At 34.1% G+C, this 26,844-nt stretch overlaps 1 protein-coding gene across 2 annotated transcripts in view; it reads left to right on the top strand.

The window, feature by feature from the left end:
- Positions 1-22,242, top strand: part of PCDH7 (protocadherin 7) — a gene marked incomplete at both ends in the record, with an annotated part of 424,688 nt that extends 402,446 nt beyond the window's left edge. For both annotated transcript variants that reach the window (XM_080697009.1, XM_080697008.1), the window contains one exon: positions 21,866-22,242. In XM_080697009.1, coding sequence (XP_080553135.1) covers positions 21,866-22,242 — 377 coding nt within the window. The remainder of the gene's footprint in view (positions 1-21,865) is intronic.
- Between the last annotated feature and the right edge of the window lie 4,602 nt (positions 22,243-26,844).

Below are 26,844 nucleotides of genomic sequence, written 5' to 3'. Positions count from 1 at the left end.
CCAGTCCACAAAGCTATCTGTGATGGCAGAAAAGGGTTCTTTCTTGAAATGGATGCCTTATTCTTCTTCTCCCAGTAGCTACTCAACGTCCTTTGTCCATTTATATTCATTATTGCTGCTCAAGAACAGTGCGGGTTTTCATGACTTCGTTGGCATGGGATGCAGTGATTCAGGTTTGCTGTCAGTTCTGACCCGTTTCCCTCCCTCCTCCACTTCCACTTGCTGAAAATCTACGAATAGAAGGAATGAAGCACGCAGCATAATACAGTATAAAATAAAGCACATCACAAATTAAGCACATCACAAATTAAGTTGTCATGTTTCACTTGAATTTAATAAGATCCCATGTATTGAACAAAGAACACAAGCAATCTCAAGAACAATCCGTGTATTATGATTTTTTTTAGCATGATGCTTTTTAGTGTGCTGTTATCAACAACCCTGTGAATTGTAACTTTATTAGTAGTATAGATAATTTGTGTTTTCCCTAAGACATTTTCATGGATAAAAATGCAGTTTGGGTGTAAGTTTGATGTGAGAAGTTCACAGTTTTATTGGAAAATAGGTGCATTTCTTATAATAAAATTTAATTTCGGCTCATGCCTTAATTTTCTGTGGCTAATTTATTCATCTAATTTACTTCCTTTAAAGTTTCTCAGATAAATATATTGTATAAGCTGTTCTCAATAGGATGGATAATGACAGGATTCTTGTTTTTTTAAATTTCACTGTAAGTAATAATAACCATATAATTTAAACAAATTCTTTATTATGAATAACTTATCTAGAAAAAGAATTATTGAGAAATGCATATTCTGTGCTTTCTCTTCTAATAATCATGGGTAAGAGGAAGCAATATTGAATTTTTAAGTAGTTTAACCAAAGTAATTGGATCACACACAACAGAAAATCAGTTTAGAACATACATTTTTCCAGCTGGAGAATTCAGTTTGTTATCACTCTTGGATTCCCATTTATTCTTTTTCTTGCAAAATAGGTAAGAAGAGCCTTCATTGTATTCAAATATCTTATATATATGACTTAATGTTTCTATCTCTCCCTTCCCCCTCCAGATAATGGTATTTTTAAGGAATCTAGAAAAAAATAATGATGTGATATGACAGCTCTTCATTCTATTATTCCTGGGAGTTACAGAATGTATAAAAATCTCTCTCAAGGCAGTTTAAAAAGATTTATATAAGACTCAGCTTAGTCAATGGAGGGGAGAGAAATTATTCAATGAGGTCTAAACCCTCTAAAATAAGTGCATTTGACACTAGAAAAGTCTCTCTTGCACTGAAATATCTTGAGATATATCTCCATTTTTTTTTTTTTTTTTAGATCCTGCAGGCATGACTGTATCTAACAACCCTACAGTGTCCATTCTTTAAAATAGCATGAGACATCTTTATAAGAAAGTTGATTTGGTTACAAAAAGATCCATAAACCCTGACCAAAAACTCTTTTGGTTGCTATAAGCTGTAACTCACATGTTGCTTTTATCAGCCTGTGTTTCATAGAAACATGTAACATAGCATCATAAGACCCCACACACACATCAAAAGCTTTATCTGCGCTGTATTGATGTTAGCACTTTGCCTGTGATGGGACTGAGATGATAAACTTAGTTTTGGTGATTTAGGTGACATTTTTAGCGGCAATGAAAAAATGATTCACAAAGGTAGTTAAGGGGATAATGATGACTTTGGGTTTCCTTGGAAAAAAACCTGCCTTTGTCTTTTTCCTATCAGCATAAGTTCAAAAGCAAGTCCAATAGATGGCACAAAGAGGAAGGAAGGAAGAAAGGAAGGAAGAAAGGAAGGAAGGAAGGAAGGAAGGAAGGAAGGAAGGAAGCAATTGTTGATAGTAGCTATATATGTATTATATTTTACTATTTTTATTTATTATCTATACATATTCTAGAGATTTTTGACTAACAATCTGGAAATTTTATGCAATATATGCCAGATAATTTTATGCAATTTATGCCAGATTTTTTTTTTTTTGTGTGTGTGTCTACGTGTGTGTTTGCAGTATTTGGGATGAATACAGGGGCATTCTCCCTTTAAGTTATATCCCTAGTCCTATTTTGTATCATTTTTCTTTTTTTAATTATTATTATTTTTTGTGGTACTGGGGATGGAACCCAGTGGCATTTGACCTCCGAGCTACACCCCTAGCCCTATATTTTAGCCTTTTTATTATTATTGTTTTGAAACAGGGTCTCACTGAGTGGCAAAGGTCCTCGCTAAGTCTCTGAGGCTGTCCACGAACCAGATCCTCCTGTCACAGCCTCCGAAATGCTAAGATTACAAGCATGCACCACCACTACCAGCTCCAGATTGTGTCCTAAAATTTAAAATAGGAAAAATTAAAGATACATTCAAAGACCTATCCTGAGAAAGATCAGTAAATGTAACTGTGCTAAACTCTCAATGCTGCCAAGTTCCCCCTCAATTCAGCTGGAACTGTGCATTAGAGCTGTTTATTTTTTCTTTCCATTAAAGTCACGGAACTTTTCACTGAATCATACTCAGAACACTTGTATATATTTGAAGTATTTGGCAGAACAATAAGAAGTATGATGGTGCTAAAACACAGTTAATATTTTAGTATTCATTAATTCATTTATTCCACAATTATTTGTCCTGTATCTAAAATGTGACAAAGTAGTTTTCTAAGAAGGAAATTTATCAAGCCAATATGTTTTATTTTTCTACCTGTATTAGTATGACAAAGTTGTTGCTTAAACATGAACTTTCCAGTTAGATGAGGCTATATTTGTTTCTCTATAAAAAAGAAATATAAGAAAAATGGATTAAAATACACAAGAAAAAAATCCTCTTTACCATAATCAGAAATGATGAAAATAATTATTTTTACTCAATACTAGATAATTATGTTTGGTAGGACTCTGCAGCATAGTCAAATCCAGTGGAAAGGGGAAAAGAGGTGGATTATTAATTAATTTTGTTGTAAAGTTGAGTGGGGATTGCTGTAGACAGATGTTTCTATTTCTAGTGACAGGCTCAATTAGGAAAGCCAAATTTTATTTTTAATTCTCCTTGAATTTTTCATATAGTTTTATTGTATTTCTCCTTGGAAGAGTTCTCCTAGGTCTGTGTTTTATAACATGAATTAAAGTTACATTGTTATATTCATTTCCTAGGTTGTTAGCATCTGGAAGACCAGATCCATGTTTAAAATAATTAGTTAGCAGGGCATGGCGGCACACCCTTGTAACCCCAGCACTTGGGAGGCTGAGACAAGAAGCTCGCTTAGGTTCAAAGCCAGCCTCAGCTACTTAGTGAGGCTCTCAGCAACTTAGTGAGACCCTGTTTCCAAATAAATTATTTTTAAAAAATAGGGCTGGAGTTGTAGCCCGGATGTAGAATGCCTCTGGATTCCATCCCCAGTACTGCAAAATAATAATAATAATAATAATAATAATAATAATAATGATGATGATGGTGATGATGATGATGATGATGATGATGTTACTTCACAGTCCTTGGATAGGAGATATACAATAACCATTTGTCCACAGTCACTGGTTGCAAAGTTCTGATTTTAAATAAAGTAGCTCCTCAAATGATTTGGAAATACCTATCATGCTTTTTAAAATCCATATCCAGTATTTAAAGAAAGCAGCATAGTTCAACTTGTGTTAAATGTGTGATGAGACTGTGCTGCAGTTAAGGCACTCAGATTGACTTTGACAGAGATTGAAATTAGCCACTGGAAGCACTCTAAATCCTATACTAATTTTAGGTCATTAGTTATTCTTCTTTTGGAACATTAAACAATACTCAAATAACATTTTGTAAATGCTGTTCTAAAGTACATGCCTGTCTAGCCAAGTCATTTGGAAGTCTTTTCTTCCAGGGAAGCTAATCCACCCTTTTTACAGTTTAAAAAGGATTTTATTTAAAAGCATGCTTAGTGTTAGTAATCCTGTAAAATAAAAGGATAAAAGAAGAAGAATATGCCAATCTGTTCAGTATCTAAGTTAAAATCTATTTTGGGGTACATTGCCTTCAGTTTAAAGCTACAATTTGGGGACTCATATTGCAAAGGAACAAGAACTAAAAATAAAGTAAGAGAGTCCAGATCAAGACCTTTATTATTATATTGGAAGACTCATGAGTCAAATAAAAAAAAATCTTAATTTGCATTTAACAGACAGTTCCTGTTAATCCATTCCTCTTTTTCTCTTTTCTCTTTTTTTAATCTCTTAGGATACTACTTAAAATTTTGACATTAAGAATAGGTAATACAAATGTTCAATGTATCTATGTCATTGATCTGCATTTTTTTTTCATTGATAAATTGTTTCTTTTTGACCCCATAGGTTTTTTTAATTTAATTTAATTAATTAATTTATTTATTTATGTATTTTTGCGGTACTGGAAATGGAACCCAAGGGCATTCTACATCTGAGCTACACTCTCAGCTCCATTTTTTATTCTTTATCTTTGAAACAAGGTCTCACTGAGTTGTAAAGGGCCTCATTAAGTAGCTGAGGCTGTTCTTGAACCCATATCTTCCTGTCTCAGCCTCTCATATGCTGGAATTACAAGCGTACACTACCACACCTGGCTCCAATATTTTTTTTATTAACTTGTCTGTCATGGTATAGTTTCAGATTAGTTTCATAAGTTTTAAATATTTTTACTTATAACAGGAAATGAACTATCTCATTCTCTGTCATATTTCATAACAATGTGGTAATGCCCTATATAGCCATGTTTTTAAAGTTATGTTTAGCCTTATGTTATAGCCTGCCCATTCATGGAAAATGGAAGGAGACTTCAAGCTACAGCCCAGTTTCTGATTAATCAAGCCTAGTTTAATCTGTCATACATCTGTAACCAGTTGATGTCAATGCTTATAATTAATCTCAAACCATATCTTAAAGCAGAACTAAAATTTCATAAAGTTTGCAGCAAAGATAAATTCTTCTACTGGTAATACATCAAATGAGATATTATTTACCTTGTTCTATTTTGTTTTTCTTATATTTTTCTTTCATATCCCCTCTTCTTACTTCCCTCATTTTCTTTCCCCCCCTCCCCCTCCCTTCCTTCCTTCCTTCCTTCCTTCCTTCCTTCCTTCCTTCCTTCCTTCTCTTCTGTCCTTTCACTCAATTTTTTTGCTCTTTTATTTTTTCACTAAACTTACTACAATTTTTCCTTTCTGTCTTTGTTCTATTTTGGGTTTTTTTTTTACAGTTTTTATATTATTTTCTTATATGTTCACTATAAATTAGAAATAATAAAAAGAACAGATGGTAAAATCAAGATCCATCCTTATTTATTTTATTCCTCCCTCCTTACTTTTCTTAAACACATATTTACCTAGAACTTATTGCATACCTGTGTCTAGGAATTTGAGGTGCAAAATCCTGTTTCCTCTTCACACTGTGTCTCCATGGAGATGCCATGGCTAAACAAGATTAATTAACTTGCATAAACTTGTAGGCAAGTAGTAGGATTAAAGAAACAGGTGTGTCTTCCAGCCAAGGACTCTACTTTAGCCAAATCCGTTATTTCTCTTTCACTGTCTAGATTTGCGTTTAGACAAATCACTCAGCACCTGTTTCTTATTTTTAATCTTCTGGGGAATGGGCACAACAATATTTGCCTCGTTGTCTTCGTTCAATAAAAAAAGTTGTCCTAAATTGTGCCAGACATTGAATAATAATTCCCATGAAGAGAATTATGATCATGATTATAGCTTACATTTACATGGCCTATGTGTGTACCCAAAGCTATCCTGACTACTTCACAGGGAGAACCACATGTCATTTATAATGACCGCGCAGCTATTTATTTTAATCACTGTGTGTATGTTGACTACAATCAACACAGGTTCATGAATCACAAGTTCATGTGAAAATTCCTAAGACATACCAGATACCTCTGGGCTGACATGTCTTTTTTACATTGTCTTTTTCTCCTTGTTTAGGTATTGCAAGAGAAAAACATTTTTAACCAAATTCAATTCAGGCAGAATGAAATGTTCATTTAAGATGAATTCTGAGGATAGAAGGAGGTATCTTTGAGTTAGCAGGATGTGTGTTTTGTGTGTGTATGTTTGTCTCTGTGTGTGTGTGTGTGTGTGTGTGTGTGTGTGTGTGTGTTATTGGGATTTGAACCCAGGGATATTCTAATCTCTGATCCACACCCCAGCCATATTTTTTTTAAATGACAGAATAGCATCATGAAGGAATAAAGAGTGGAAGAAAAATATCTTCGGCTATGATTAATTTTCTTAACTGTAAGTGAATGAATGAATTATATAGGCTATCACCTGTATGTGAATTCATTAAAAACTCAAGAATGATTAATTTTAAATTTTATTTCTTTAAGATTAATATCCCATGATCCCATGGTTCACATCAAGAAGTAGTATACTAGCCGGGTGTGGTGGCGCACACTTGCAATCCCCGCGCTTGGGAGGCAGAGACAGGAGGATCACGCAGGTTCGAAGCCAGCCGCGCACGCTGGCTTAGGAGACCCTGTTTCCATATAAAAATGTAAAAATAGGTCTGGGAGTGTAGCCCGGAGGTAGAAGGGCTTCCAGGAACCCCAGTACCACCAAAAAAAAAAAAAAAAAAAAAAAGTAGTATACTAATCTGTGGGTTCCTGGCCATTTGACACATTTTATTTTTATGGGCTATCTATGTCTCTGAATCTTTTCTGTTTTAGTGTTTGTTTGTTTGTTTGTTTGTTTGTTTGTTTGTTTCTTTGTTTATACAGTGCTGGGGATTGAACGCAGGGGCATTCTACTTCCAAGCTACACCCCTTTATTTTGAAACAAGGTCTATCTTGGTTGTTGAAGGCCTCACTAAGCTGAGACTGGCCGTGGACCTAAGGTCCACCTATCTCATCCTTAAAAACACTGAGATTGCAAGGGTGTGCCACCATAACCAGCTTTCCCTCAAACTTTTAAAAAATATATTCAGGGAAAACGATATTTAGCTAGAATTTGTAGTTGTTTTCAACATTCAAGCTTTCAAATAAAAATGTCAATGAATAATTTTTAGCTATCAGAAATGGAAAAAGAAAGACATGTCTCTCAGATATTAAGTTCCTGCAACTTAGTTTTTTAATAATGTAACTCATTATAATGGTAGTAGCTTGATGATTCATCTATAAGAAGTTCCATTTTGTAGACAGAGGGAGAAGATATGTAGATTTTTTTTTTTTTTCTACAAGATAGAAGATTTAATTATACCTTGCCCAGCAGAAAAAAGTTCAGGGTTATTCTCCTTGTTGGTTAGTAGCCCTGAGGTTAAGTATTCAATATGATCATTATTACATCTGAACTACTATTAAGCTATAATTTTTTTATTCAAAAATTAAGAGCATACTGGATACTATTTGGAATATTTAGCCGTAATTATCAGGACACACTAAAAGCAGGATATTTTATTTTACTCTTTTCTCAAATTCATGAATAATGTATAACTAGTCATACTTCTTAGATAATCTTATTCTGAATCAGGAACCTGACTGCAATCCTAAATGTATTTAATCATGATAAATCCCCATGTGCTGTTTGGAAGCCATACAGGTATATAACAGGCATATATTTAGTCCTTATTTTGATTGGACAACATTTTTAATAGTCAAAGGACACTTCCTAAAACAGTGGAAAGGGTAAATGAAAATCTTTCAAATTGTTGGTAGCTTTATTCAGTGAAGTGAATTCTCCTTGACAGTTACTTTAAAAGACAAGTTATCTCAAGGTACTTGCTTTCCCTTTTAAATTTTCTTGCTTTCACATTTAAGTTCTGCATTATTTAGCTTAGTTAACATGCAAATCAAGAAGCTGTTTCTTAACTTTTCACCTTTCCTTTTAAAGGCAATTGTAGGCACATTAACTGAGATTCTGCACCTTTTATACATGTTGATCTGCAAAAAACATCTTTAAATTATTGTTAAATACTTATATACTTGTAAACTCCACTCAAGTAACATAGAGATTATACTGCATTGAAGAAAAATATTCACTTTATTTTTTTGCATTTTACCATCTTTTTATGTCCCTGTACTAAAACATAGTAAATTGGAATGTAAGCAGTAAAAATGTGATTTCGCAATGTGCAAAATAGTAATTATACAAAAATTGTTTCTTCAAGGGAAATGAGAGATTATACATAGTTAAGCAAATGACAGAGTACTAATTATTATTTATAGTCTTTATTATTATGTACCTGCAAGTCACAAAAGATTAAGTTTCAGTTAACTTTGAACAGCTAATAATTATAAAATACAATGTGAACTGTCAAAAAATCATTAATTTATATACACCTAATGTTTGAAGTTAAATTTAATTCTTCTAACTTCCTATAATATACATTTTAATATTTATTCATTTAAATACTTTTAAAATAAGCAACATTACGAGATGTAATCTTTTCATCTACCTTTTTGGGGCTTATTTAAAACCAATCTATTTGACATTGTAAATTATAACACAAAGACATGAATCTGTTATCTTTCATAATTGAATGCTACTGTTTTCCTGTAGGGAGTGGATAAGTATACTAAAAGTTTAAGGGGTTGATACTTTTCTCTAAAATGTTCCAAGAACCATGATGAATGTAAAATTTAAAAAATGTGCCAAGAAAAGAAAACACTGAAGAAAACATAGAGTTTTCAATAATTTAGAATCAATGTTCTATCACCCATATATGTGAGAGAAAATGATATACAAAACAGTAGGAAAGAATAGTAGTAATAGTAGTAGAAACATATGTATGTCTTTTGGAATAGACCATTATGTTAAAAACTTGTTCCTGCATATTCTCTCTCTCTCTCTCTCTCTCTCTCTCTCTCTCTCTCTCTCTCTCTCTCTCCCTCCCTCCCTCCCTCCCTCCCTCTCTCTCTCTGGTGTTACTAGGGTGAAACCCAGGAGATTTCTACTTCTGGGCTATACTCCCAGACCTATTTTATATTTTGTTTAGAAACAGTGTTTCACTAAGTTGCTGAGAGCCTCACTAAGTAGCTGAGGCTGGCTTCGAACCTGATCCTCCTATCTCACCCTCCCAAGAGTGTGGATTACAAGCGTGGGCCACCACACCCAGCTTACCTCAGCATCAATTTTATATACATAGCTTTCTCCATCTTACAGTCAATGTCTTAGTTTGGGTTGCAACTATACATGATAATATAAAACTAAAAACTTGGATATTATGCAATTATTTGCTTATTTTAGGGAATCAAATAGGAGGTAAATAAGTATGACACAAATATCACTTTGGATGCATTTTCTCTTAAGAAAGCCATAAAGCCAAATTTTCCCAATGAAATAAATTCAATTGTGATTAATATACCTTATATAATCTTTGATACTTTGTTTGCCAGAAATTACTGTCTAAATTATTCTATGCTTTTCTCTCCTTAAAGTACTTATTTCCTCTTCTCACTTCCAGTTCACCAGGAAGTGCTTCTGCTTCTCCCGTGCTCAGTTCAGTCCAGAGCACTGTGGTTTCCAAACATAGCTTTTCTATCTGTAGAATGACAATGATCCAAATCCTCATAATTTATCTGTCTTTCTGCCAGGTAGAATTTAAAATAGACCTTTTCCATGAAGATGAGACTTTTTTAAAGCTGAATATGGCTTAAGTAATAGTAGGACTTTGAGGCTTTTTACCAACACAGTAATTTAGTCTCCTTATTTTGACTTGGATAGAAAATTCATCATCCCATTAAAAGACCAGCCAAGGGACAGCTGTGAGAGAGAAACCGCAAGGGAAAACAGGTCGGATACCAACAGTCAGATCCCAGGGCTGCTCTGGTCCTGGAAGCTCCGGCCACACACTTCTAAAAATTTCCTTCCCCTTCTCATCTATCTCTCCAAGATGAAAGTGGTCACCTTATTTCTATCTTAGAAGTTATCTATAGCACCAGTTACCACTATATCTGACATCCCAGGACATGGCTTTGTTCAACGTTCTTCTTTCTTGTAGAGAGGAATGCATTTCTTTGTCAGTTCAGTAGACATAGATGCTATTCTTTATCAGATTTACAACCTGAATTTATAGCACACCGATGTGTATTATTCACTGAGAAGCTATACGCTAGAGTGGTTAAGAGCACACCTCTAAAATTAAATTACCTGGGGTTGTACTCATTAGACATTAGACATTTAACTCCGTGCCTTAGATTTCTTGTCTGCAAATGTGTGGATAGCATACAATGAATTATATGTAAAGCTTTAAAAATAATGCCTAAAACAATATTTCTTAAACATATGAATGAATATACTTTGGGAAGATGTGGGAACTATTTTATTTGAATGTCAGTCTTCTTTAGGATAGGATATGGCTCTTATTTTTTCTCCATATTAGAATTTCCACTGTGTTTCTATATCCTGTTATAACAAGTCTCAGGTTCCCTAATCTTCTACTAATTTGCAGAAGAGAGAAGGCTGACAAGTTAGAAAGCAGAATTTGACAGCTTTTTCCATCCGATGGACTTAAGGACTCAGAATTCAATCCAATGGCTAATGCAGTTCACATACATCTTAAATACTTTCATTTAAAGGAAAAATTGTTCTTTTGTTTCTTATAAGGTGGTTATATTTGAATTGTACACGACACTGGCCAACTCACAAAGCCTTGATAAAATTAATTCACTCCAACCTGTCTTCTTTGCCCAAGATCTGCCGAATAGCCAGTAAAGCTCATTCCTGGCACACGTGGGAAAGACTGTTTATACCATGAAACCTATTTTTCCATGTGATGCCTAAAGCTGGCAAAGCCAAAACTGAAAACAATGGCAAAACAGAAACACACACAAACACATAATGCGTGCGTGTGTATGCACGCACGCACACACACACACACACACACACACACACACACACACACATACAAAGACTTAAGAAAAAAGGCATGTATGGCAGATGGTAGGGATGAATAGTTGATCGTCTGTCTGCTAGCCTCACTGTACTCCCTTTGAATTGTTGCAGTACCATAATTTTGCCATGATTATCTATGAAATTATGTTGACTGTTAAGCTCTGATTCATGCTTTTCTTAAATCATCTGTGGGAGAGATGACATTCTAATTGCACTCCTGAATTTTTTACACTACGAGTTTGTTAAGCGCAGACACGTTTTACTAAAGAAAAATCCTAAATGTATGTAATTTGACATTGTGACAGATTAATACTTAGGCATTAGATTGGAGGTGCAATTAGACAGGTTAAATGTGTCCTACATCTTAATATCTATGTGACTTTAAGAAGTTGCATTAAGTCCTCCTCTTCTAAAGGGTCTATTGCCATTTTGCTGATTGAAATAAATCAACGTCTATCAGAGGATTTAAGTGTATTATGAGAAAGCGTGTCACAATTATACCTATTTCTAGAAAATTGAAATAGAAGGAATTAGCTGTAAATACAGAATATCTTGAGGTAAGCAACTGTATTTACAGTCAGCTTCCTAAAATGGTTACTGAGCATGTGACTCACTCTTATTCTTTGAATTGTTTGAGTTATTTTTCAGTAAGGGTAAAGCCTTAGTCTCTGAAGTACAATTGGAAAGTGATACCTAAGGTAATATTTAAAACTCCACATTTTAACTCATGTACATATAAATTAGGCTGTATTAAATATCATATAGTAACATAGAGTTTAGTTAGAAACATCCAAAAATATACAGATTTCTGATTTATATGGCTTTTTAAAATGTATTTGTATAGTGCTGGGGATTATACACAGAGTTTCTCATGTGCTATTCAAGTGTTTTAGCACTGAGCTACATCCCCAGCCCTTGATATAGCTGTAATTACAGATACTCCAAGCTTTGTCAGTGTGACTCACAACAAGAAATTCATTTTATACTGAAAGGTAATATTTTTGCAATTAATAAAGCCCTTACTTAGAGCAAGTATTCACTTCTAAAGATAATTTTAATATTTATTATAGCAAATATGTTCTAAAACTTGATGGCCAGTAATGAACATTTGATTAATAATTGAGCTATAGAGTCAATGAGTAAAAGTATCACTTCATCAAATGATACTTAGTTATGTTAGAAATTTGGAGATTTCAGAGAAATACTATAAAATGACTCTAAGCTGATATGACTCTTTTTGTAATTTTTAGTAATTTTTATATTACATTTTCCACTAAAATTAATATAAAGTAGTAACATTTTTAACTTTTTCATCTAAACCATTACTGTTTTAGTTTAAATGTTCATTATTATAAGAATTTATTTCCCCTCTTTTTCAGCCAGCATTCTAACTGCTGTGACCCAATAAGTCTGACCACTCACAACTTAGAGGAAGAAAGATTTATTTGCTCACAGTTTTGGAGTTTTCAGTGTTCAGTTCATATTAGGCCGGGTTTGTGGAACTCAGGGCATGATAGTGTAAATCTGACAGAGATAGAGAGCAAGGGTCTGCTCTCACATCACAGAAGCTAGAAGCAAGAGGATTCAAGGACAAAAGCACAGTCCCCAAGACCACATCCCTAGGAATACTCCTCCTTCATTCACACCCCACCTTTCTAGGTTTCCATTAAATATATAAATTATAATTTATTTTCCCCACTGATGAAATTAACTCTCTCTTGACTTAATTATATCAACTTTGAATATTAATATATGAGCTATTTAAAAGATATTCTATATCTAACTATAAAACTTTTGTGGTTAATAAAAGGAGATCTAGTTACTAACAATTCAAGACACAGGTTTGAAGCAAATGTTAGATATATGTTTTAGGAAAGTAAAAGGTTTTAAGTTGGTGATTTGCATTTGTGAGAGGACACAATACTTCCAGTACTCATCAGATTTAAAAGTGATTGACTGCCCGGTGTGGTGGCACACAATTGTAATCCCAGCCCTTGGGAGGCTGAGATAATAGAACTGTGGTTCGCAGATAGGTTCAAATATTTAGTGAGACCATTTGCAACTCAGTGAGACACGGTTTCAAAATAAAGGATAAAAACTAGGGCTTGGGCTATAGCTTAGAGATAGAATACCCCTGGGTGCAAGCCCCAGTACCACAAAAAAAAGAAAAGAAAAAAACATTATTGACCCACCCCAAAGCAAATAATTTTTAATATAAAAAAAATCTAAGAGACTAGCAGGAAAATCTTGAAGGCCATAATTATTACAGTGGAAATATAAAAGGCCCCAAATTGTGTCCATTCTCAGTGAGTGACTTGTGAAACAAATGTTCTTATTTTACTGCTAGGTTTTCAATAATTTTTTGATTGATTATTGGCAGCATTTCCTTCCTGTCATTCTACTCTGCTCCAGCACATGGAAACTCTACTCCTTTTGTGTGTCATGGGTGAAGAGCCGATCAAACCAAAGCCACATCTTTGAGGTGCATAAACTCATCACTCTAAAGCAGTCACCATACATTTTTCTGCTCTCTTTCGATTTTCATGTACCAACTGGCAGATTCATGTTTGAGTTGTTTCAGCAAGACGGCTTGAGATGTGGCATGCATAGTCCCTACCGCATGAGAAAATGCTACATTGAGAATGACAGTGGCCTAAGCCTCAGGGCAGGAAATGCTTCTTGAGATACATTCAATTGCTATTTAACTGAGTTCAGCCTAAGGTATGAGGAAAAGTTGCTGATGCTTTCAAACATGTTTAAACATTTCAATATTGTCCTGGCAAGTCAGCCTAGATTAGAGAGCTCGGAAGTCTAACAGAGTAAAATCCTGTAATTAAAGGATAAGAATTTCCAAAGCAGTACATGCAAGCCCTCTGTTTGAACTTCTTAATTAAATGTGCTGCTTCTCCGCGGATGTTCTTTTGAAGGGTTATACCTACAGTAATATTGGTCATCTTTTCCATGTTAAGGAGACTCAAAAGAAGTAAAATATATTACTGCCAGAACTCAGTCTACAGTTTGAAGCAGTTTATTTATTACAGATAATATAATACTTCTATGGTTATTAATTCAGTGATAAAGAGACATTGCTGCATCAACACACTCCCCCTCCAAGCAAATGAAAAAATGAACACATATAACTTAGTGGCTGCAAACAACAAATTTGTTGCTTCTCACATTTCTGTGGACTGCCTTTGTGGTTCTTCTGCTCGTTTTGCCTGGTGTACTCAAGCAGATATATTCACCTGGAGAGCTGCCTGAAGGGAGACTTTGTTGGAATGGCTAGCTGGGCCTCCTTCTCAAGTGGCGACTCCATCAAGAGGTGTTCGTCTTCTGAAAGGCTATACCATATTTCCTCTCAGGCAATAATACCTAGGTTCCCAGGTTAAAAGAAAAAGTTGCACGGCCTCTTGAGAGCTACTTTGGAAGCAGGACAGGGTTCTTTCTCCTACAGTCTAGTTGCCAAAGCTTGACCAACTTCAAGGCATGTGAAATAGAATCCACATCTATATTACTATAGTAGCAGTAATGCCACCTACTAAAGGAATGTGTCTGAGGAGCTTAGAGGGATTGCTGATATTGTTTCAAAACTTTAAACCATCCTGTGCAGACATCATGGAATCTGGATAGGTCAGGCTGCGTGTTTTTTGCTTTATTATTTTTGACATGTGAATGGTGCGTTGCACATGTTTGTACCGTCTGGCTTTGGTTCTCAATTCCTCAGTCTTAGAATAATGTATTGCTATTTTTGACACATCTTTAAAATGGTGCTCCTTCTCTTGCTGCCCAGGCAAGTAACTCATGGTGGCAAATCAGCAACCCAATATTTCACGGGCAAGTTGCAGGTGAGGTGATTGATCGTGACGTTAGTCTCTTTAGGTTGTAAAGGGAACTACTGAGTAATTGATCATTTGCACTTGAGTTTTGAATAATCATGATACAAACTGAATAAATCTTCTTTGACAAACTCCTAATAGAAAAAAAAATTAGGGAGATGCCTGATGGAGAGTAACTAGGATCTGATAGGCAGCATATTTTTCTTAAAAAGATGGTAGGTCTGCTGTACTTTAGGCTCTGACAGCATAACTTAATTGCCACTACTGGAAAAATAATTAAAACTACATGTTCTTTTATCAAAACTTGCTATGAATGACACAATAATTTACCTGAATCCCTTGGGAGCAAATATATCAGAAAACTCAGAATCCTTCATATGTTAGAAGAGGTTATATCACATTTGTATCATATTTTAATTTAAAAATCTAAAATAGTTTAAGACCATGTACTTATTTAAGTGCATTGTTTCTACAGTAAAACATATAGTCAGACTACATAAAATAAATATGGAAATATATATATACACACACAGATATTTTCTGCGGGTCTAGGGATGGAACTCAGAGGCATTTGACCTCCGAGCTACACCCCCTACCCTATTTTTTAATCTTTATTTTTTGAAACAGGGTCTCACTAAGTTGCGGAGGGCCTAAGTAGCTGAGGCTGTCCACAAACCACGATCCTCCTGTCTCAGCCTCCCAAATGCTGGGATGACAAGCAGCCACCATCACACCCAGCTTATTGGAAATAGTCTTATATTAAGTAAGATCAGGTTTGTTGTACGAGAGAGAGAGAGAGAGAGAGAGAGAGAGAGAGAGAGAGAGAGAGAGAGAGAGAATCTTTTGTTTTTCTGAGCATATTTAGGATTCAATTTAGATAAAAGTGTAACCAAAGTATCTAAAATTTATTTAAAACCTAGTGTTAAGAATTAATACATTAATATACTGACACATTTAGTCCTCATAGCAATTCTAAATTTACTCTTTCTTATGGCCATGGTATAAATGAGGAAACAGATCAAGAAAATTCTCTACCACAGCATGGCTACAAGTACAAAAGCAGCCTTTGAATCTTTGTTATTTAAGATTCTGAGCCTATTATCTTAAATAATCTTTATTTTGTTCCAGGAAAGAAGAGAGAGAAAGAAAGAGAGAAAGACTATATATACAGTACAGCATATATTACCATATATTTATGCTTATTCTTTCTGGGCTGTATCTTGCCAGTTACTAACTACCTACCCTGCATTAGAGATGATACTGTATAATGTATATATTCGCTCCTTTATCCTACAATAAATAGTAGGTATAATCATTGCACACGTGAAGAATTAGAAGCTTGTATAAGTTATATCAAAGGTCAAATCCACTCCTCTGAAAGTTCACTGCCCTTTGATGGAAGTGCTCTGGAGTGATGGAGATGAGTGTGAAGTGAGGGCTGAAGAGATATATAGTCCTGAAACCCTCTTGTAATCCAGTTGGGACAAACGAGGCTCTGATAAATTATAAGACTGTAGGAGTCAACCCAATTTTTGTAGCCTGTGTGACATGTGATACTGTATCCTCTTCCAGAATATGTTTGCCTGTTCAAGTGATCAGCTATTTGTCCCAGCCAGTTATGCCCATGCTGACTCTGATTTGTGATGGTTTTGCTACCTAGTCTTTCTAAATTCCCCAATCAGGTGGAATTGGGGCATTTTAGTTATTTATTTAAAAAAAATCAAGTCCATCTTCGTATACAACTTCTGGAACTTTTTTTCTCACTTCTAACTTTACTGATTACTGTAACAATTTTATAAAATAAGTAGTTGTAGCTTACTTTTATTTAGGCATTTTCTTTTGTTTTTTTTTCCAGTAAAACAAAATAAAAAATCTGATAACAACTTTAAAATAAACCACTTGATTTAATTATCTGAGTATGACATATTTTCATTACAACTTATATAAATTAAGGTCATATAAAGTATTTGTTGGAGAAGTTGCTGCTTCATTTCCATGTTTCCTGTTTCACCTTTTGTAATGTCTTTTCATAGTTCAACTGATTCCATTAGAATTTAAGGAGTTTCCTTAAAAAAGTTTTTTCATACCTAGAAATATGTGAAGAAAAACACTTTAAAATAAAAAAGAAGAAAAGTTGTCTCCTTTTTCTCTTTCTCACCAAGAAAATACTACAATTGTTCATTTGCAAAATGTTGTCAAGTAATGTTAAGAATGTGCTAGTGTTTGCTTTTAAAGAACAAATTTCAGAAACAGTGTGAACATCTAGGAAGTCTACATACTGAATAACAATTTATTTCATATGATTTTCAAATTAAACAACTTCTAAGCTGAAAAAATCATCAAATGATGCATATAGCTTGAAGTAACTCAGTTTAAGAAAAAGAGGAAACACCAGTTAGGATATTTGAAAAGTAAATGCAACACACTCTCTTTATCTTAGTAAGTAGAAAGATTTGATATCTTCAGCCCAAGTCAAAAAACTGGAACTGGAGTTAGCAGGATTCTGCCAAAATGTATAACTCAGCATCCTCCTAATCCTTACTGGTGCACTGCTAGCTACAAGAGTCTTAACGAGTCCACTGTGCTCTTCCATAATAATGATGCCTCTAATGGTTTCTGAACAGTGTAGGCTAGCTTCTGGAAACATTAAATGCCTCTGTAAGTCTGGGCTTTCCTTGTTATTTCTAATGATTCTACATATTATCTTTCTGTCACTTCTTGTTGAGGTCACAGTATCCGCATCTTGGAGAATCTGTCCACCACCCATATATCTTCCCTGGCTATTAAGAACAAAACCAAAACCTGTTCTTTTAAAGGGAGATAATCTGACTTCTTAACTTAATATATGATTTTTCTCTGCTCCAAGAAATTTATAGTTTTAAAGAGATTATACCATTTTTAGGTACTAGGTAGTAAAACTTGAGACTTTGTATCATCTATTTTCTTGCTGCTCAGATTTTTCCCCCTTTCTTTGGGGACTGTAGTTTTCTCTTAGGGGTATCAGTAGTAGTAATTGACCTTTAAATAACTCAGCTTTTATATTTTGCAAAGAAGCAATATAGTGTAATGGGAAGACACTAAACTGAAAATCAAAACACTTATCCTTTGGCCTCAGCTCTCCCAGAGGTTTGACCTCTCACTGCTTTCATCCTTCTTGTTATTTGATTGAGGAGATAAAAACGGGGTAAAGTGTGGGAATCTACTTTGTATATTATAAATTATTCCAGGGTTATATTATAGGGTTATTATTATGATTCTTATAATCTTAGGGTTATTATTATGATAGAATGCAACTGTACCTTAGAGAGAACTTAGCCTTATGTCTAAGAAAATACTTAAACTCTCCAAAATAAATGCAAGGATTCTAGTAAGTAGCATCAAAAGTTAGAATCTGAGACATTAGCCAGCAAAAGTAAGCAATGACAGGGTCAGATGAAAGCCATTTCTGCTTCCAGTTTTCTCTCAGTTTGATATCATTGAGTAGGGGTAACCACATAAAATAAAATACATATAATGGCTTCATTGTTAAAATGTTTATAGAAAATATTATCATATTTTCATATAGAACTTGTTATGTTTATGTTTATTTATTCCATCTCGGCTAGCAGGTTTTCTGATTAGCTACTCTCTACTTTCACTCAGGTCAAAAGTAAAGGAACTGGTACTAAACTAAAGCATAATATAATTTTTATATGCTATAAGACACGTTTTTTAGTAAAAGACTAAGAATTTCTAGTTTTAAAAGTTCCACCTTTATATTCTCACAAACAAAAACATGATGCATTTTAGAATTATGAATTTTTATATGAGGAATAATTAAGTGTATTTGATGATTTTTAAGGGCCCAATCATTTTTTGTGTTTAAAAATATAATATATGCCTAGATAACTAAAATAAGAAAATATATAATAAACACAGAAAAAATACTATTCCACTCATGCCTTCCTTTAATCAATTGCATCATAATACAAATTGCATTTGTTAATCATTGCCATTTCTTTGAAGATTAATTTTAGTCATCAAGATGGGAAGCTTTAATTGCTCTTGATGATTCTCTTATAGCCTTTCTTGATTATTTTCTAAATTTGATGACAAACACTGCAACATGTCTCAGCCAATTAGGCTTGTCAACTTCCACTGTGGTCCCCAATCAAGTGTTTGACTTTAGAAATGACAGGAGATCCTTATTAAAAGTCATGCATCTTGGATAGAGATGTGGCAGCTCACATGTAGGTGATAGCATGAAGAAAAACTGTCTTTCATCAGAAGAAATAAGAGACACAACACTTCAGCAGAAAAACATGAGAAAGAGGGATGGGAGAGGGAATGGGGCGGGAACTGGGGAAGGGCTAAATAAACGATGTGCACATGTATGCCTTTACCATTTCTACCCCATTAAGATGTGTGACTACAATGCACCAATGAAATATTTAAAAATACTCTATAGTACAAAGTCCAAGGGAAAGGATTGATAAGCATCTCAGTTATAGTTGATTGGAAATTGGCTAAATCTAAATGAACATTATGCCTTATGAGCTGCAGGTAGTTCATGAATTCAAGTAAACCAAAAGGTAGGATCAGTTGTTAGAACATGAATATAGTTTCCCAAGCTGCTTCTAAATGCATCTCAAACAAAGGAAAATAAGTGTAATGAATTTCAAACTGGAAACACAAATTAATCCCTCAAAAGCAGCCACCTGTGCCAGCAACTGTGTAAATAAACTGACACATTGTGTGAGACATAAGTAAACTTAGAGAAATGATGGGAGACAATTCTGGATCATTTCTTCAGGGAATGACAACCTCATTCATGAAGATTTTTCAATGTCAGTAGCTAATAAAAATAATTCCTGATTATTTGTATGCATCCTTGATAAGTACAACCATAAGAAAAAAAGGAAACCTCTTTAAGGTGAAGATGGAAAGAAATATTTAGAGCAAAAAGTAGATGTGACCTTACACTTTGCATTTTTATGATTGTTTGATTGCTTTTTTTTTCTTTCTTCTAAAAGCATTTTGGCCAATTTCAAACAGTTTCCTAAGACGGGATACATTCCCAAAGAACTTGAAGTTTGCTTATTTAAACTAACTATATTACAAAACCATTCATAATATTTGTCAATAGTTTGATTTTCTTAATGCTTCTAAAATACACATCTGAGGAACACAACCAAGGGAATTTGCATTAAAAAGTAATGTGAATTCTTTTTTCTTTTGATGATAAAATTAAGAGGATATGCTCATTTAGAAGTCAAATAGCAGAATGTGTGATTGCAATAAATAATTACCTTTGCATTTTACATTAAGGATAGCATAAAGTAATTCAAGATTTCCTGTGAACACCATTGGCATTTCCATGTGAATTCTCAGCACAAAGGATAAAATTCCCAGGTCACACTGGTTCAAAAATCAATATCCTGACAAATGCCAATATTTCAGTTATCTGAAGGATAAAGTGACAGGTATCAAGGGAGATCTTTGATTTAGGAGATTTAGCAGAGTATAACTTCTAAAATACCCTATACAAACACCAAACTGTGGGAAATAGTCTGGATACAAAAGAGCAAAGGGTACAATTATATTGAAAATAATTTAAATATCCCCATGTATTTAAAACCAGATCTATTCAGGATTAGGCAAATGCAAGTCACTGTTGGTGAATTTATTTACAGAAGTCAAAATTTGTCTGTTTTTAAGTCCCAAGTCTTGTAATAAAATGATACCATATGACATATACTTGAGGGCAGTCATATTGCACTCTTTTACGTGGCAATAAAATAAATGATAAAATACATTAAATAAAACCTTACAGACTATTCTCTTAGAATCTGTGATTTAGAATAGTTTTTTCTTTTACTGTCACAAACAAAAACAAAGTCTATAAGATTTTTTGATATTAAGAAAATGAATAATCATTCACCAAAGAATGGTACATGTCATTATTTCATTTACTTATCCAGGTTCTTCTTGGTTGCCAAATTTTTCATCTCTAAGAACACTTTGGATAGGACTTAGATTTGTAGCAATATCATGTATTACACATTCCACAAGGCAATGCCATCAACTAGGAATGTATACTATTTTGCAAGGAACTTAATTACATTTACATGATACATCACATTTCAGATATTTCCATCCAGCAAACACATTGGCAAATGTTGTTAATGTAACTCGCATGTAACAGCACATATCAGGTCATTTGACAGACTTGGGGGAGGGGAATGGCGGGCTAGGGTGGGGCAGGTGTGATATTGCTAGTGTGCCTATATGTATAACCTACTTGTACTTTGTTTTATACTTTTTACCGCATAATGTACTGTCAATTTAGGTTCTACTTCTCAGTCACCCTTATGCTTTAGAATGTATTTTAAATACAAGGTTTTGCATATTTGCATTCTATGAATAATGTAAAAGCAAGAAGAAGTCCAATTGGCAACAGTGCACCATTCCTGGGATAATTTATAGATACAGAAAATTATCTATTTGAATTTAATAATTTTTCCTGAGGCTAGAGAAAAATTTATACTCACATAAATATACATATGTACTTAGCACTCTTTCGTGAGAGTGCATGGCCCCATCCCATACCAAGTACCTATAGATCTGTCTCATTTATTTATTTTTTCCTTTTTGTGTGTGTGATTGAACTCAAGGACATTCTACCTCCAAGCAGCGCCCTCAGTCCTTTTTATTTTATTGTTTAGTCCTTTTTATTTTATTATTTAGAGCCAGAGTCTGACTAAGTTACTGACAACCTCACTAAGTTGCTGAGGCTGGCTTTGAACTCATGATCCTCCTGTCTTAGCCTTTCAAATATTGGGATTACAAGCGTGATCCACCATGCCAGGTTTATCTATCTTGTCTATAGCCTTAAATTTATCATGTTATCTATTCTCCTCTTTAACATTTGTTTTTGTAAAATTTATCTACAATTTTTTTGTAAAATTTTATCTTTAATATATATGAAATAAAAAGTGTTCTATGGAATGATGAGCTGGAATTGGAAATGGGAAATATAGGATATATAGGAAATAGAGGAAATATATATATTCATACACTCTCCTGCCTGCCTACTGACTCCAGCTCAGTTTCCTATAGATCAGAAAAGTCTATTGTGGAGTATCCAGCACTAATGGCCTTTTCTTCTTGGATTTCAGATTCAAGGCCTCTTCCAGATGTAGCCCTGACTGGGAAGTGTACTCGCGAGTGTGACGAGTATGGTCACTCGGACTCCTGCTGGATGCCGGTCCGCACTTCTCCTGAGAGGAAGAAAAGCCAGCCCAAACTTTCCACTTTCATGCCTGTTGATGAACGAGGAAGCCAGGAAAAGCTAGCCAATGGCGAGGCTGCCATCATGGGTGACCGCAACAGAAACCTCCTGAACAAAAAGTTGACCTCATCCTATGAGACCTTCGGTGCAGCTAGTTTCAGCAAAAATGAGGAATCCAACCCTGAGGATATTCCCCTGACCAAAACAGGGGAATATAAGCCATCTCCTGTCAATACTCTCACTAGAAGAGAAGTTTACCTGTAGGCTATCAAGAAGCAACAGCAAAGTTCTTTTCATATATGAGGAGAATAAGGGGCAAAAAAAACCTTACAAAGCAAAACCATTTAATCACAAAGAGGGGGCTACCAAAGAGACAAAGCTTTGCCTGCCACTTCTGCCTCCAGATCAGGCCTTTAGTGATACTGTTAGCCTGATTATGATGTACAATGTAGAATCCATTCTTGTTACTTGCATGTCTAACCCCTCGCTGATCCCTAACACCCACTTTCTCTTTCCCACACTCAAAAAAAAAAAAAAAGGAAAAAAAAAGATGGTTGTTTCTTTCATGATAACAAGCCTGATTAGCTGAACACAACGCACTCATTACCCCTAAGCTGAAGCATGATTTCAGTCACTTTGATTTTGTTCGAGTGTCATCTGGCTGGTTAAAAAAGCAGAACAGGTAAATTATATTTCAGACGTACCATCAAGCTATGGTTTATCACTATCAAAGGCAATACTCTGAAGACAATAGCATTCCTCTAAAGGTAGAGTCCTTATGAAGCAGGACTCTACTGAAAATCTTATAGAGAAAATCAGAGCTTTAATATTCTAACTAAAACTAAGAGCAAAACAATACTCATGGGCGACTGCAGTCCCAAGCTGGCATACATTGTTATTTTCAGGTCAGGAGCATAAACTTCAAATCTATACATTCATGGAATATTCTCATACAATCTTGATGACATATATCAATTATACTAATTATGACTTGTAAAATTATTTTTTTCAGAACAGGACCACTATTATCAACTAACTTGAACAATTATGTCATTATGAGGCCAAAGATCATATGGCAGATCAGGGAAATCATGAAGTTGATTTGGTCTTGACATGAAAATCCATTAAACAACAAAAACTCCTGAACCCCCACACTCACAGAAACACTCAAACACTAGCTTATTTTATCTTGTCTCTATGCCCAGCAAAAATCCTTCTTTTAAAATGGATTTTATTTGAAAGGTCAGAAACCTACAAATACATATTTTTTTGGTAGTAAAATAGAAAACATGTTAAGATTCAAGTTTAGTTTCAGATAATACTATCAGGGAAGACTTGCACTTTTTAAAGTCATATTTATGGGTAGCCAGGTAGAGAAAGAAAGATACGTTGGTATATGGTCTTATTAGCTAAGTCAGCTATTATCATTTTCAGAAACCCAGCTATACCTGCTGGTTTTATTATCCACATTAAAAGTTATAATTGCCTTTTTCACTTGCTCAGTTGTACTTCCATAGGGTACAAGTGCATTAATTTTGAATCCTGTGCAATATAGAACTATTTTGAGACTCACAACATTGAAACAAGGTGTAATTCTAATTGACTTTATCGCTTATGTGATTTGATCATTCTTTAATATGTCTTAAATCCAGATGAAACATGGAAAAAAAAGAGTCTGGGCAGTGACATTTCTCACAGAATGTACATCTCAAAGTTAAAAAAAAAAACACATGGAGTTTCTTCAGTGTAATACAAAGAAACAAAATATGCAGATTTTTATCCACTTGCTCAATCAAGATGATTGAATAAAACTGAAAATGCAGCTGGGACATTCAGACGAAAGTGACAATCCAAGGACAGAATAGGGAATAGCAGGTAAAGGGGGCAAATGTTCTCATCATGGAATGTTTGTAACCCAGTGAAGGCATAGCCTTGATGGCTCTCTAGCAAACTGTAGACACGATGTAGCTTTGGGTAGTTTCATGCTTTGCAAAATTTCTTAGACTACAAGGTGAAGAAGCAGCCTGGAATATAGGTTGACAATTCACTCTAGGTCATCGAAATACTTATCTTGGAGAAACACTTCTCTGTTTGGTGGGGTACTCCTTTGGGATCATTTCCTTTTGTTCTTTCTTAAATGGAGTTTTCATTCTGATGTTAGTTTATGTAAAATAGGTAGGATGAAAAGAGATATGTAATTGAAAAAAAACATTTGACTAAAATATCAATAATTGAACATGATTATGTTTGATTATTATTTACAGTATGGAAAGATAAAATTCTAGTACTTTGTTAGGATACTGCATTAAAGCAGTTCTGCCTTGTATAATCTGTAAGTACCTATTAAGACAAAATACATCTAAAGATACTTATGAAATGTATACATATTTTTCTTGCACGTTACAAAGGAAATAATTGCATAACACAGATGTTCAACAAACTTTTTTTAATGCATTTTTTTCTTTCTGTCATGAGACACTTGAAATCACTAGATAGCTCATTTCACTCTATCTTAAAACCCTTCTGTTGTCTATAAAGCTAATATGGGTCATTCTGGACCTTCAGATTAATTGGATCTACTTTCTCCAATGATGTTTGCACCACATTGAAGACAGCCATGTCATTGTCATTTAACTTGTGTACCTCTCTTTAGAACTAAAATGGGTGTGAAAGAATAAAATTCAGTGTACTGTAAGTATTCGCAGTAATTCTAGTAGAATTAGCTATCATAACATGTTTATTATATAATGAGCTGGCATGACACAGAAATATATTTTGTGTTTGTATGACTTTTATTTTGAATAGGTTAAATCTGGTGCCACTCCATATATAGAGTGCTTTTGAAAAAAATCAATAAAAAGAAACAAAAAAATAAATAAATGAGTGAATGCAAAATAAGCAACTGTGCCTTTTATACCTGTTGTTATGGTAAAAAAAAAAAAAAAAAAAACGGTTGTTGGGTTTGGACAATGAGGGGAAATGGGCTATTCCCAACTTTTTGATCCTGTATATTTATCCATGTTTATTTTCTGAAGATAATAAATAATATATTAAAAATTTGCCTTCTGACAAACTCAGATAATGGACCAGTCTTAAGTATTGTTCATTCATAAAAGGAAATTAAGGCATTAGTATGGGCTGCTTAAACCTCACTGGAAGGTGGAAGCATTTATTGTAAGAATAACCATGATTAGCAAAGGTGAAATCAGTCCATTTTGCAAGAGGAAATATTGATTTAGAATTCCTATTCTTTTTTCCTTTTCTTTCAGCTGTTCTTTAGTTTTGGTTGTACAGCATATAAACTATACTTGTTTTCTGTAAGTAAGAATTTCAAGTGGACGTTTTTGCATGCACTATACATTAGGACACATTTATAAATTGAGTAACTATATACATTTCTTGTATTAAAACATCTTTAGCATCAACCTATAAATCTACTGTTCTTTCTGAATATCCATACATCATTTTTGTATGTTTTCTGACTGGCCTACTGCCTGAGTTTCAGCAAAAAGGGAGACATTATTTTTATGATAGGAGGAACTAAGATGGTACTGAGGATGTCTGCCTGAAAGGCTACCCTGGGGAGCTGTCTTATAGGAAAATAAAATGAAACACACAGAAAAGAAAAAAAAAAAAACTGCCAAGAATAAAACAGCCATCCTAAAAGTGTTGTGAGAAATCTGAATCTTAGACCTATGCCATTTTAGGTATAAAAATGATATATAAATAAATGTGTCCTTAAAAAATAGAAATGAAGTACATGAAGAATGTAGTAGGATTTGTTCATTGTGACCAGGGTGGAGGTATAGATACCATCTGGAGAAGGCCTCAGTTTTTCAGCTACCTAGGGTTTACTTTCAGACAACTTTTTCTACATTTTAAAGCACTTGCATTCAGTGTGGTACGATCTGTTTGTAATGTTAATCATTGACTATTGTTCTGCTACTTGGATGTTGATAGTGAAGCAGAGAACAATTTCTCATTCTTTATTATGAGTCACTATGCACGAAACTATGCTAAACATGGCGAAATGTATTAAACACTCGTCTGACTATTTATGAACCCTTTACATAATTTAATTTGCTTTTGTACAGTTTTATGTAAATAAATTGCTTGTCATTTTTGTCTCTGCAAATTAAAATATAACATGGTCAAATGGTTCACACTTGTAAGCTTACTTCTCTGTTGACAGGTAATTCAGTTTTGATTAGACACAAAGTAAATAGATGCTTTCCCCAGTTTGACCTAACATGGCTTGCTTCCTGCTAAATTAATATAGAGCCAGAAGATAATGTGACAATAATAACTGACTTGGGGGACACTGTATAACTTGGATTTTTTTTAGTTTTCATCAATATGATTCCTGAGACAAGTTACTTAGCTAGCTTTAGAATCTTAAAACAGACATTAGAAGAAATTCTCCTCATTAATATAGAGATGGATTTATCAGAGGCATCTACAGAAATTTCACATTAAAGGTAAAATTAATTCTAAGTCAAATGTTTCTATGTATAGTTATTATTATTTTTAATTTTTATTATTATTTTATTTTCATTTCATTATATTGGGGATCCAATCCAGACCTTGCATATGATGCCTTAACCCTGAACTAAATCACTAGCCCAGGAAAATGTTTGCTTTTAATCTACATCCATGGCAAATATAAAAAAAAAGGAAGAAACTTTTAAAAAAGAAATTTGCATGAATTAGGAAAATAACTTGTAAAAAAATGTTTGCTTTATTTGTTTACAGTTTCATTTGCTATTTTAAGAATTATTTAGGAAGCTGGTATCTATTAAAGCAATCATGTTCTCTAACCCTTCAATTGTGATCTTTCTTCCAGCTCTGACACTTACAAGAGAGAGA

This window comes from Muscardinus avellanarius, assembly GCF_963383645.1.
Source record: "Muscardinus avellanarius genome assembly, chromosome: 6".
Lineage (NCBI taxonomy): Eukaryota > Metazoa > Chordata > Mammalia > Rodentia > Gliridae > Muscardinus > Muscardinus avellanarius.
The sequence above is the reverse complement of the archived record's forward strand: the minus strand, read 5'-3'. Positions and strand labels throughout refer to the sequence as shown.